General features: G+C 46.3%; 1 protein-coding gene across 1 annotated transcript in view; it reads left to right on the top strand.

Moving 5' to 3' along the window:
* Positions 1-1990: 1990 nt before the first annotated feature.
* Positions 1991-13953, top strand: part of LOC118370831 (contactin-associated protein 1) — a 32793-nt gene continuing 20830 nt past the window's right edge. Inside the window, exons 1-9 of the mRNA XM_035756006.2 lie at positions 1991-2642; positions 10108-10209; positions 10318-10511; positions 11070-11223; positions 11530-11733; positions 12344-12528; positions 12927-13076; positions 13254-13515; positions 13726-13875. Of these exons, the coding sequence (XP_035611899.2) occupies positions 2582-2642; positions 10108-10209; positions 10318-10511; positions 11070-11223; positions 11530-11733; positions 12344-12528; positions 12927-13076; positions 13254-13515; positions 13726-13875 (1462 nt within the window). The 5' untranslated portion in view covers positions 1991-2581. The remainder of the gene's footprint in view (positions 2643-10107; positions 10210-10317; positions 10512-11069; positions 11224-11529; positions 11734-12343; positions 12529-12926; positions 13077-13253; positions 13516-13725; positions 13876-13953) is intronic.

Here is a 13953-nt window from a genome sequence, read left to right as displayed (position 1 = left end):
CTCTAGCAGGGCAGACATTTTACGAACTGACTTGTTGGAAAGGTGGCATCCTATGATGGTGTCACGTTAAAGATCAGTGAGCTCTTCAGTAAGGCCATTCTCCTGCCAATGTTTGTCTATGGAGATTGCATGGCTGTGTGCTTGATTCTATACACCTACAAATTTGAAGAGGTGTCCACATACTTTTGTATATACAGTGGATATTGTGAAAGATGTCTTCAATGATCGTACCTTTGATCACACATGGGATAAAAATTATGCACATGTTATGTTCAGTCACTTTTAATGGGTAGTACAAGTGTATTGCCTAATGTGAAAACAGTGTAATGTACTGTAATTTACAGTACTGTAGCATCTACATTGAAATAGTAATTTTGAAAAAATTTATAATTTTTGCTATTGCTAGCTGGTTGTTAAAATAACTACATTGAGAAGATATCATTATGTTGTGTTTTGGTGATTAAACTAATGTACTCATTATATTTCACAGTAAACTTATATGTTGTATAATAATAATAATAATAATATATGCCATTTAGCAGACGCTTTTATCCAAAGCGACTTACAGTCATGTGTGCATACATTCTACGTATGGGTGGTCCCGGGAATCGAACCCACTACCCTGGCGTTACAAGCGCCATGCTCTACCAATGGTTGTGAGGTGAAAGACATCTGAAAACCAAATGAATGCACAATGAAAGGTTTTGAATGTAAGACTGGCTGTGTTACAAATGTTAACAGTTTGGAGTTCTGTACAAAGAGTTTTAAAAATTCACCACAAACTGTAAGAGACGGGTCAAGGTCACCCTGGAAACTGATGGTAATCAAGATGGATGTTGCATTGAGTTTGACCCCTGACCCCCACCTGAATGTATACTACTGTGTGTGAATGAGTGAGATTGACATTTTTTAGTGTGTGTGTGTGTGTGTGTGTGTGTGTGTGTGTGTGTGTGTGTGTGTGTGTGTGTGTGTGTGTGTGTGTGTGTGTGTGTGTGTGTGTGTGTGTGTGTGTGTGTGTGTGTGTGTGTGTGTGTGTGTGTGTGTGTGTGTGTCAGTGTGTGTTTGTGTGTGTGCTATTTTGTTTCATTGATGACTTTTTTTTTTTTTCTAATCTACCTTGGCCGTATGGCCCATAACTCTATTTTTCTCACTGTTGTTGACCAATCAGTGCTTTGCTGAGAGAACCAATCCAATCAATGTGACATGCATTTTAAAACCACAATGATTATTCTTTAATACAAGCAATTAGTGGGAAGAAAAACAACTCTAGACTATTACTCCTCCCCCTCCTCCTCATCTTTTAGAGTACAGGCTTTATATATTCCATTTCCAAAGGTATATAGTATGTTTTGATATTGCTGGGGGAGGTGGAGGCAGAGAGATTACAAAATGCCAATCTGATTTGATTGAAAACTCAAATCCCAGACTGGCCTCGACGTCCAATCACTGCCGCTGCCCGCTGACCCATAAACCCACTTCTTAATCCCAAAGCCCTTTTAGTTTATGGCCAGTGTGCCAAGCATTTCATAGATAAATCCCTCAGTCAATCTTACCAACCCGCCCCCACCCTATCCTCTCTGCCTCTGCCTGTCTCAGCATCAGCCACAAACTGGCTGTCAGTAACCTGGGCCACACATTATCAGTCTCTTGTAAATTTGTTGGTACCTATTCAGGGCCCTATTGTAGGTGAAGGTCAGTCCTCCACATAACTGGTTGTGGTGTAGCCGACTGTAGGCTACTCACTCTTGTACAGCACAGTATTATTCTCGAACACATAACTAGGGAGCAACGGCAGACATTATAAACGTCAGAATCGTTGTCAGACTTTTGGCCTCAGGGGAGTAAGAGGCTTTTGACCAAATTGATGATGCTCTCTGATAGGCTCAGTGCGCCTATGACCAGCGCGAGGCCGTGAGAAGTACCGCATGCCAAGCCCACTGATATAATATGGGAGATGCCAAACCAAAGCAGTATACGAGTGTAACGATGCGGGAAAGGAACGACCTTATTCTACAACGGTAAAACGAATCGCATAAAGCCTGGGTTACTAAACTACTGACTAGGTATATTTGCGGAACTATTGACAACAACGTCAAACGTATAGCGTTAAAATTATCTACTGGGAAACAGAAGTAGCTTGCTGGACCAAAAAGTTTTTTTCTCTCCCACCCCTTCCTTCCTACCTTCCTTCTTCTGGACCAAAACTACGCGGAGTTCTGGTGGATCCACTGAAGTCACAGTGTCAAAGCACACGCGTTGCTAGTATTTCACATCCACAAAGTGATCACAATGATCACTTGGAAATGTGTCCCCTATATGTGACCTTAATTATAAACAATTTACATAAAATATAGCCTAGCAGTGCGCGCTCTCGGTGAAGCGCAGCATCAGCACCAGTAACTGATGCGCGTCCCCGCCCCGGCAGAGGCTACCCGAGATCCCGGGAAGAGGAGTTGAAACTGCGCTAGTTAAAGTTGGGAAAAGGGGGGTGAAAGGATGCTACCGTGCCCTGTGGATAGGAGAACACAATCTACGATCTAATTAACATAGCATGTGCGGAAACGCGTGTCCTCTGTAAAGGATGATTTGCAAAATATTGAGCATAATCCTTTTATTTTGGGGTGTTCAAGAATGCTCATCACGTAAGTCTTGTGAAACAGTAACGGTCATTTATGTCAGTGTCTTGTCCTTTGTTAGCCTATTGCTATCATATTAATGAAATAGCCTAAGCCTGTATATGCAGCATATTGATAACAATATTGACAAAAAAAGGGATTCATTGTAAAAATGTGAATCAAGAAAGAAGCGGCAAAAACCTCTGGGTAATAGGTGCATCTAGTCCTTGAAGGGCAGAACATCTGATTTAAAATGACCAATAATCATCAAAACATTGTATAAGGGTTAACGATGGCTGTTATGTTTTACTCAGTTGCATAATCTCTATATTTTTTGCTTTGAATTCTGAGGAAAGTCAAGTGGCATGTTTCCTGCGGGCTGAGGGCGCGCGGCGGTTACAGTCTCGTACTGGGCTTTCTGCATTGCAGTGCTGTCTCGCGCCAGCGTGCAAGTTTCTGCATCGCATGGTTCATTTCCCGCCCACCTCTCCAGCACTCTGTAACGGTCATGCCAGAGAATATCCCAAACTGTATGATAATGATGGCACTGAAAATGTGGTTTATTATCTGTAAAAGCTACAGGATGCTGTGGGATGATGGAATAATTTGAGCCGTGTCCTAACCTGCCTGCTGCGTGCGGGACCACCCCACTGCAGTACTTTCGCAGAGTGTGTGCTCATCACCTGTACGTGAGCAAAAACGTCCCCTTCATCTAGGAACACGCATCACGCGGAAAAAATTCCAAACAGGAATTCCGTATTCAATGATGTATATCGTTTTTAATAGTCGCTTCTGATGTGGTTGTACAGCAGGCTATTATAACATGCAAGGCTGTAGGGAGATGGATTTGAGATGCATGTGGAGAAAAACTTGGTGGCGTGTTTTTCCATAATACACTGTCGAAACAATTACCTCAGAAGATGTGAATTAAAGGCTGCAGCAGTGTGATTCACAAAGCAGTTTTTTAATAGATAGGGTGGGGTGGAGGGAGAGAGGGTGGGGTAGAGGGGAGGGAGGTAGGGTGGAGGGAGAGAGGGTGGGGTAGAGGGGGAGGGAGGTAGGGTGGAGGGAGAGAGGGTGGGGTAGAGGGGGAGGGAGGTAGGGTGGAGGGAGAGAGGGTGGGGTAGAGGGGGAGGGAGGTAGGGTGGAGGGAGAGAGGGTGGGGTAGGGGGAGGGAGGTAGGGTGGAGGGAGAGAGGGTGGGGTAGAGGGGGGAGGGAGGTAGGGTGGAGGGAGAGAGGGTGGGGTAGACGGGGAGGGAGGTAGGGTGGAGGGAGAGAGGGTGGGGTAGAGGGGAGGGAGGTAGGGTGGAGGGAGAGAGGGTGGGGTAGAGGGGGAGGGAGGTAGGGTGGAGGGAGAGAGGGTGGGGTAGAGGGGGAGGGAGGTAGGGTGGAGGGAGAGAGGGTGGGGTAGAGGGGGAGGGAGGTAGGGTGGAGGGAGAGAGGGTGGGGGAGGGAGGTAGGGTGGAGGGAGAGAGGGGGTGGGGGGAGGGAGGTAGGGTGGAGGGAGAGGGGGGGTGGGGGAAGGGAGGTAGGGTGGAGGGAGAGGGGGTGGAGGGGGAGGGAGAGAGGGGGGGTGGGGGGGGTAGGGTGGAGGGAGAGAGGGTGGGGTGGAGGGGGAGGGAGGTAGGGTGGAGGGAGAGGGGGAGGGAGGTAGGGTGGAGGGAGGGGGAGGGAGGTAGGGGGAGGGAGAGAGGGTGGGGTGGAGGGGAGGGAGAGGGGGGTGGTGGGCTAGGACCACCTGACACCATGATATATGAATGTACCACGTAAAGGTCTAAACTTAAGAAAAACATTGTTACTTCACTTCATATCACTGCATATAGTACAGTAAACAGGGCAGGTCGTTTGTTTTGCTCTCTCTAGGCTATATTAGGGATGACTAGTGAATACTTAGTGCCCCAGTGCCCTCTTGGTGCTGTGGCGGTGTTAGACTACTGTAAGAGGATCACACAGGCAGGCTATCCTGCGCTGCTGGACTATCAGATAGAGTGATTATTAAGGTGGGAGTTAAATATCTGGGGCATTTGGGTGTGATATTGTGGAGAGTTGGACTGTATGTCCATGTATGGTACATTTGGTTGTGTAAATACGTTGTGAACACTTGTTATGGTCATGTGGTGCGACGTCTATTTTTTGTTGTGGTCTCACATGGTTCCCATTTTGGGTAACTAGTTGGTGTTACGGAATCCATGTGTGTGTTGGGGGTAACCACACTGGTCAGTTTTTCTAGATGTGGCATTTTGTTCAGTGGTCTATTGTGTTACTACTGCATGCCTTCAGTATTGAGGGAAGTTGGTTGTAAGTACTGGCTATTAGGGGTGTAGTATCACACTACGGTGTTTGGAAGCTGACTGGTTTACCGGGATGGTGTTGTGGTGATTTACCCCCTGTAGTTTGGCCTGCCGGCCTGTGTATCTGGGTGCTGGCAGGCATATGAGGCAGTGCCCACGACTCAGGCTGTGAGTCAGGCAGGCAGGCAACCAGGAATACACTCTACAGATTAGAACGGAGACTCCATTCCTGGGACATGCTCCTCTGGGGTGGGGATAACACACAGCATTGCAGGAGCACTCCTACTATGCTACTGTCTGTGCAGCTGCCCTGCTGTGTGTGTGTGTGTGTGTGTGTGTGTGTGTGTGTGTGTGTGTGTGTGTGTGTGTGTGTGTGTGTGTGTGTGTGTGTGTGTCTGTGTGTGTGTGTGTGTGTGTGTGTGTGTGTGTGTGTGTGTCACAGGAGGTTGGTGGCACCTTAATTGGGGAGGACAGTATCGTGGTAATGACTGGAGCGGAATCAGTGGAATGGTATCAAATACCACATGATTTCCATGTGTTTGATTCCATTCCATTTGTGCCGTTCCAGCCATTATTATGAGCCGTCCTCCCCTCAGCAGCCTCCTGTGGTGTTTGTGCATGTATGTGTTTATTACTGTGAAAATGTATATATATCTGTTTGGGTGTGTGTGCACTGATGTGTGTTGTTCCGTCTTGGTGTGCCGCCCATGCATCTCCAGTCCTCACAGAGACTAGTTGTGTGTTGTGGTGTGTGTGGCTGTGTGTGTGTGAGTGTGAGTGAGGGGAATTGATATGGAGGATAGAGGCTCACCAGTGTGGAAACTGTTCTATTCTTAGACAGATGCAGGATGCTGTGGGATGATGGTCCTGTATATGAGATGTTTTGGGGCTTTGATGTCTCTCATATTTAGCTCTTTTTAAAATATATATTTTTTTAAACTTTCCCTCAGTCCTCCGTGTCGCCAGGCAGACACTCCCCACTGTGAGGCCTGACTTTGGCTATGAATAATTCAGTCTGCACTCTAACACACACCAGCCTGCCTTCCACTCTGTGTGCCACACAACCCAAATACCAAAACATTATGGCATTTAACATTAGGATTCTTGGCTCCTAACCATACATGAAAAGCAGAGATATTCATCACACTGTACATCATTTATCATGGGCCACTGCATGATGTGTCCGGAGGAGGCTGTTTCAATATGCACAGCAATTGTGATGCGTCAGCCCAGACAGCCCCAGCCCCCTGCAGCCTCTCCACCCTACAGTAACACTAGACTGATGCGTCAGCATCTCTGATAAGCAGGCAGCAGCTCTTCACACTTATAGCCGACTGAGCCAAGCCATTCCCTTAATGATAGATGGATTGAGAGAACCCCTGGTGGTAGTGTAGAGAGAGAGAGAGAGAGAGAGAGAGAGAGAGAGAGAGAGAGAGAGAGAGAGAGAGAGCGGGAGAGAGAGAGATGTGCATACTCAGTGAGCATAGCCTTTTTTTATTGAGAAAGGCAGCTATAGACAGACTTGGATTTCAAAAAAATACAGGCTTTGTGCACACTGCCCACAAAATTAGGTGGAAACTGAGATGCACTTCCTAACCTGCCAAACGTATGACCATATATGACCATAGACCCTCAAAGAATTCGAAAAAACAAAGCCAATTTTGATAAACTCCTACATCTATTGCGTGAAATACCACAGTGTGCCATCACAGCAGAAAGATTTGTGACCAGTTGCCACAAGAAAAGGGCAACCAATGAAGAACAAATACAACCCATTTTTACGTTTATTTATTTTCCCTTTTGTACTTGAACTATTTGCACATAGTATGACATTTGAAATGCCTTTATTCCTTTGGAACTTTTGTGAGTATAATGTTTACTGTTAATTTGTATTGTTTATTTCACTTTTGTTTATTATCTACTTCACTTGCTTTGGCAATTTTAATGTATGTTTCCCATGCCAATAAAGCCCTTAAATACAATTTATGAGAGAGAGAGAGGGAGGAGAGAGAGAGAGAGCGAGAAGGCGAGATAGATAGAGGGAGTTAGAGGGAGGGGGGTAGGAGAGAGGGAGAGAGAGGGTGAGACAGAGAAGTAGCATGATCGAGAGAGGGGGTGAGAGTGAAAGAGATGGAGAGGGAGAGATAGAGAGGAGAAAGAGAGAGAGAGAGAGAGAGAGAGAGAGAGAGAGAGAAAGAAAGTGAGGGAGAGAGAAGAAGAGGAAGAGAGAGCGAGGGGTGGAATGTTCTGGATAAGCTCTGGGTACATCTTTTAGTAACTGCGACACAGCGACACCCACTCGAGAGGTATTTGTGATCAAATGAGAGGAAGAGAGAGGGAAGGTGTTAGGTAAGGCGCTCCTTTATGATTATGGCTCAGGAGAGAGAGAGAGAGGGAGAGAGAGAGAGAGAGAGAGAGGGAGAGAGAGAGAGGGAGAGAGATAAGAGGCATGCTGAGTGAGATGGAGGGATAGTTGATGTGAGGAGAGAGAAGAGGGTGGAGGGAGGTTTGGAGTCGGATGATGGGGGGAGCATCCTGTCAGTAGGAGGTGGGCGTTGAGTGGCAAGGCCTGGGTTAACCTACAGCAGTCCTATTGGCTCTCTGCTTTCTCTATGCCTTTACTACCTGTAGTTCTTCTCCACCCTCTACAACCCTCTACACTGCTCACCACAGAAATGAACAAAAATATATGTTCCTTAAACTGGAAGTAAACTTTAACTTCTATTAGTGTAGGGTTAGTTATAGGCTTTGTTGTTGGAGTTAGCTGAATAATTATTGACTTGACTAACAAACTATAGGCAGCAGAGTATTGTACTTCTTGACATACCTCATTAACAGTGAGTTCTCATTCTGTAATGTCTGCAGGAGAGGATCAGGGGACATGGCCAGAAAGGTCACACCCAGTCGAGACTCAGATACCCAGACATAGACAGTATTCTATAACACTCAAGGTCAAAGGCAGCACATGTCTCTGGCTCAGCTGATTTCTTTCCACCTGAATGGTCCTTGGAGGACAGCATTCAAGGTCCTGTGACAGCAGCATACCACCCTACATACCACTGCTGGCTTGCTTCTGAAGCTATGCAGGGTTGGTCCTGGTCAGTCCCAGAATGGGAGACCAGATGCTGCTGGAAGTGGTGTTGGAGGGCCAGTAGGAGGCACTCTTTCCTCTGGTCTAAAAAATATCCCAATTCCCGAGGGCAGTGATTGGGGACACTGCCCTGTGTAGGGTGGGACATTAAACAGATGTCCTGACTCTCTGCGGTCATTAAAGATCCCATGGCACTTATCGTAAGAGAAGGGGTGTTAACCCCGGTGTCCTGGCTAAATTCCCAATCTGGCCATTATCAAACCATCACGGTCACCTAATAATCCCCAGTTTATAATTGGCTCTTCAATCCCCCTCCTTTCCCCTGTAACTATTCCCCAGGTCGTTGCTGCAAATGAGAATGTGTTCTCAGTCAACTTACCTGTTAAAATAATGTATAAATGAAACAGATTGAGCTGTTTTGACGGTGGGAAATGAAATAGAAGGTGTTTAGGCTCAGAGTGAGTGGCAAAGTGTACTACTGACTGTTGTAACTTCCTGACCAGTTCAATGATGCTGTCTATACTGTGGGGTAGTATGGAGAGTACAGAGATAAGGTTCAATTCTTCAGCAGAGGTTATCCCCTGATAGTTGATCGTGTTTGAGCGCCGACGCTCCTGTCTGCATTTATTTTCTCCCTCTTCAAGATGTGTTCTAAAAGATGAGTCTACAATCTCCCCCTCCCTCCCTCCCTCCCTCCCTCCCTCCCTCCCTCCCTCCCCCTCCCTCCCTCCCTCCCTCCCTCCCTCCCTCCCTCCCTTTGCAGGCTGAATACTAATTCTGCAAACGTCTCCCTTGGTTTGGTTTTCGACCTCTCTTGTCCCTCCTTCCTTCCCTCCCTCCCTCCCTGATTTGGGTTTCTCTTTCTTTCCCCCCTTTGTCTTTTTCTCTCTCTCCATCTTCTCAGCCTTCCTGTCCAACTATCCCTCTATCTATTCCTTTCCCACCTATCTACATGGCTCTGAGCTGTGCGGAGGAGTAACAGACATGTTATGACATTGCAGAAGATAAGGCAGTGTTTTCTAGTGACCGTGGTGAGGACATAGTGGGTTTATCTGTGCCAGTGACAAGATTAGGCAGAATTATAGTGATTCCTAATTGCTGAGGGTATTTATCGAGGAGGGGGGACGGCGGATGAGACAGACGGTTGATGAGACGATGAGGGAAGGCCTCTGATTTATTTTGCTGCTATCTGTCCACTCGGCACCCATAGAATAACACCAGCTATCTCCCATCTCCCTGAGACAAGGCCTCAGTCAGTAACGCTGTTCATTAACTGCATAGTAGTTCATACAAAACAGATGTATATGATCACTCACGTACGCACACACACACACACTCACACGCTCACACACACACGCTCACACACGCACACGCACACACACACACACACACACACACACACACACACACACACACACACACACACACACGCACTCGCACCGTTCATTTCCAAATGTGTTTGCAAAGCTGAAAGCCCTCTGTATATTCCATTTATTTCTTTAGCTCAATAAAAAGGGGATGGGTGGAGGTTTTCTTCTTGATAACGATCATTCATCTCACAGACACAGTGTAAAAATGCTTACTGGCTTCTGGTTTCATGCCTGACTCAATCCACCATCCATTACTGCTGAAATAAAGACATTAGTTAGGTCTCTGCATCTTTATCTGGGAGGATTGATGGTTAGATTCATCAGTACAGCTCCACCTGTTCTTAAGGAGACATTTTACATTGTAGCATTACAGATGACTGCACCGTGCACTGTGCAGATGGGAGGTCATATTGTGGAAGGGTTATTACTGCACACCACAGAGAGGCCTAGTCTGTGCTTTTGTGTTCCTGCCTCTGAATGTAATCAGAGTTGTTGACTGTTCATAGCTTGTGGCCCAGCTACAGGACAGATTATGCCGTGCTTAATTAGTTGCAATCCAACGTCTGTCACTTATCTGTGTGAGGAGAGGCACCACTAGACATGTTGGGTTCTGTTCAGCTGAAAATCCCTGATGTTATCGTGTGATTTGAACGGTTTTGGAGAATGATGTCTTGTGTAGTCTGAGTATTACTGTAATCTCTGTGTTTAACCGCCTCTTCTCTCTCATCTTTTGTTCTAGATGAATGTGTTGATCCCTTGGTATCTTCGCTCTATGCCAACTCCTTCTTGGCCTCTTCCAGATATAACTTTTTGTACTCGGCCAACTTTGCCAAATTGTATGGTTAGTTTTCTTGACTATATCTATGTGTGTGTGTTTTGTGTGTAATGAAGTCAGAGTGTGAGTTCTGGTTGATGACGTGTGTGTGTGTGTGTTGCGTTCCTCCTCCAGGGAGCAGTGGCTGGTCCCCGTCCCCCCGGGACAGACAGCCCTGGCTGCAGATTGATCTGAAGAGGAAGTACCGCATCCAGGCCATCGCCACCCAGGGCACCTTCAATTCCTATGACTGGGTCACCAAGTACACCCTTCTCTATGGTGACCGCCCCGACTCCTGGACGCCCTACGTTATGAAAGGAGGGAACTCGGTAGGGAGGGGAGGGGGGGGGGGGGTTAAAGGGATTCAAATGATTTATTATTTGTTCTCAGCTTGAAAGTTGTCTTCAGGCTCGGAGTGACTGTTATGAAATGATGACTTTTGAGTGAACTATCCATTAGGTTGGGGTCTGTCAGGTCACAAAACAGTCATTCAAATGTAATCCTTGGCAGTCTGTTCACATTGGGCACAGACTTCAAATCAATGTCTATTCCACGTTGTTTCAATGTCATTTCATTGAAATTCATTGAAATAACATAGAAACAACGTTGATTCAACCAGTGTGTTCCCAGTGGGTTGTTTGATTTCATGTTCATTCTTGAAATGTTCACCACAGAGTAACAGTTAATAGAGACAACATTACCACATTATCCCTCAGTGAGAGTTTGAAAACACTAATCTGTTTTTATCTGTTTATTACTGAATAAATAACTTCTTCTTCTTTCTCTCTCTCTCTCTATCTCTCTCTCTCTCTCTTGCTCTATTTCTCTCTTGCTCCATTTCTCTCTCTCTATTTCTCCCTCTCTCTCTCCCCCTCTGCTGTGCACAGACGATGCCTGGGAACTGGAACTACCACCAGGTGAAGAGGAATGTGTTCCACTATGCCTTCACAGCCAAACACATCCGCCTCCTGCCCCTGGGGTGGAACACAGAGAATGGAGGCAAGATTGGTGTCAGGCTGGAGGTGTTTGGCTGTGCTTACGGTAAGGACATCTTTCAGAATCAGTGTAACTATAATTTGCTGTAGGAGTCTTCTTCGAAATCTCAAGATAGCACACTCAACAGTCATGCAACTAACACAGTTAACAGTCAGTAACTAACCTCAACAGTGAATTGAGTTAACCCTCACAACTCAATGACACCAACGTAAAACAGTATCTATCAAACATCTATCTACACCATATCACAGGAACACTTTTGAGCCTCTCAACCATTTGAATCTTCATATGATCACAAATGTGCCATTCGACCTCTAACATCTAACCACTTTCCCCTTCTCTCTCGGCCAGACTCCTACGTGATGCAGATGAACGGGGACGACTCGGTGGCCTTCATGTTCCCAGGGAAGAGGTTCCGGACCCTGCAGGACCATTTTGCCGTGAACTTTAAGACCCTGGAGCAGGACGGGCTGCTGCTACACAGTGAGGGAGTCCAGGGAGACATCTTGACCCTGGAGCTGAGGAAAGGACGCCTCGTCCTCACCATCGGCCTAGGTAGGATCCGCTGGAAGGCGTGGGGTACGGCTGGGCAGAGACTCTAAACTGGTCAGATAAGAAGCACTCTGACCTGTTGGTCTGTGAAGGATCAAATCGAAACAAATGGAAGTCAAAGGAAATTCAATCTGCTCATTGTCATAAACACAAGATGAAATGCTTAATGGAACATAAATATTCGTGTTGTGGGGTGATTATACAATCTGATAGGCTGGGATATGACTTAAGGGTTCAGTTTCCTAGATTAGATCTAGTTCTCTTTACTGGATGAAAAACAGGGCTTGAATATCCCTGTCAATCCTCCATTACTGCTGAAGCAGACATTAGGCTTCTGGATCTGTGAGGAGAACTCAGGTTGGTATAGCCATTACTTCAGCTCCACCTTCTCTAAAGGAAACATTTATAGAAAAATGTATACACGCTGTAAGTCGAACTCTAAGTCGCTTTGGATGAAAGCCTCTGCTAAACAGCCTACAGTATAGCTATAGCTTGAACTATAGCGAACTATAGCGAACTATAGCGAACTTGATTATTGGATGAGTTTCACATAGCAGTACTCCCATCCTCCCATCAAATTATTACGTCATTCATGTCCATTCTCCTATTAAAGGAAGCAGTACGGTCAACCAGGTGGACGGTCGGACCACAATGACCGTTGGCAACATACTAGATGACCAGCACTGGCATTACGTCACCATCAAGCGCTACGGTCGACAGGTCAACTTCACAGTGGACGCCCACACTGAGACGGCCATTAGCAAAGGAGATTTCACCTACATAGACCTGGACACTCAGGTTGGTCGTAGAACTAGACGCTAAGGTGTGTCTGGACATTTTTTCTGTTGCTGAACATTAGAAGGTAGTGGGCCGGGAGAGTTTGGAGTCAGGCTTGTGACAGTGGTCCATAAGGACAGGAAGGAAGTGGTCATAGAAGGGGTCAATGGTCATAGACAGAGATCAGCCTACTATTTACCTGCCGCCTGCTCGTCATTCAGGTTGTACTTTGTTGATAGACACATGATCTGTTCCTAGGCCGTCATTGAAAATAAGAATTTGTTCTTTAACTGACCTGCCTAGTTAAATAAAGTTTTTTTTTTTTAAACCAGCAAATACATGTGTGCCTTTGAGTATAATATTCCATTGATCATATGGGTACATTTATCTAATTTATTCCTCTGCTGGTACTCTCCTAGATGTATGTGGGCGGAGTGATTGAGCCCAATGTGCCCCACCTCCCAGAGGTTCCTAACTTCCGTGGCTGCCTGGAGAACGTCTTCATCAACGGGATCAACGTCATCAACATGGCCCAGGACCAGGAGCCTGAGATACGCATCCCTCGGCAGGTGTAGCTTCTCATCCGACTTCACCTCTGCATCACGTACTTGTTTACCTACACACACACACACACACACACACACACACACACACACACACACACACACACACAATTTACCTGTGACCTATGTAGCTAATCTTTCTTCGTATAGTTTGTTGTAAATGCAATGATTATTTTCTCTCAGAAAAAGATGCACTACGCGTGCCGTGACATCCTATGGAAGCCCATGACCTTCGCCGGGCCCAACAACTACCTGCAGGTGCCTGGGTTCTTCAGGAAGCCTCGGATGTTTGTCAAGTTTAAGTTCCGTTCCTGGGACTACACAGGCCTGCTGATGTTTACACGCTTCGCTGACGACCTGGGAGCCTTGGAGCTGGGCCTGAGTGAGGGACAGGTCAATGTCACACTCTTTCAGCCAGGCAAGAAGAAACTACAGTTCGCAGCAGGTGAGCCAAAATGTGGAACTGAACTCACCCTGCCTCGTTAATAAATTCTTACTCTTCTACAAATTCGAAATAATGTGCAGAACGTTTGTTGAGACGGTAGAAGATGCAGCTTTGTCAAATGAATACTGGATTATGTTGCATTCATACTGATTGCTCATTCATTACATCTAAAGCTGTTCTAATGTTGTTTCTGTTTGTTCTCCTCTTCAGGTTACCGTTTGAATGACGGTTTCTGGCACACGGTAGACGTAGCAGCCAGGGACAACCTACTGTCCATCACCATAGATGAGGAGGAGGGCTCTCCGCTGAAAATCACCAACCCCTTCACTGTCCGCACAGGGGACCGCTACTTCTTTGGAGGTGAGCTGTTCACCACACCTGTTCTGGCTCTTCACTTTACTGTTCCCAACATCAACATACATTACAAAAGCAACCACT

The sequence above is a fragment of the Oncorhynchus keta genome, chromosome 5 (genome assembly GCF_023373465.1).
Source record: "Oncorhynchus keta strain PuntledgeMale-10-30-2019 chromosome 5, Oket_V2, whole genome shotgun sequence".
In the NCBI taxonomy this organism is placed as follows: Eukaryota; Metazoa; Chordata; class Actinopteri; order Salmoniformes; family Salmonidae; genus Oncorhynchus; species Oncorhynchus keta.
The sequence above is the reverse complement of the archived record's forward strand: the minus strand, read 5'-3'. Positions and strand labels throughout refer to the sequence as shown.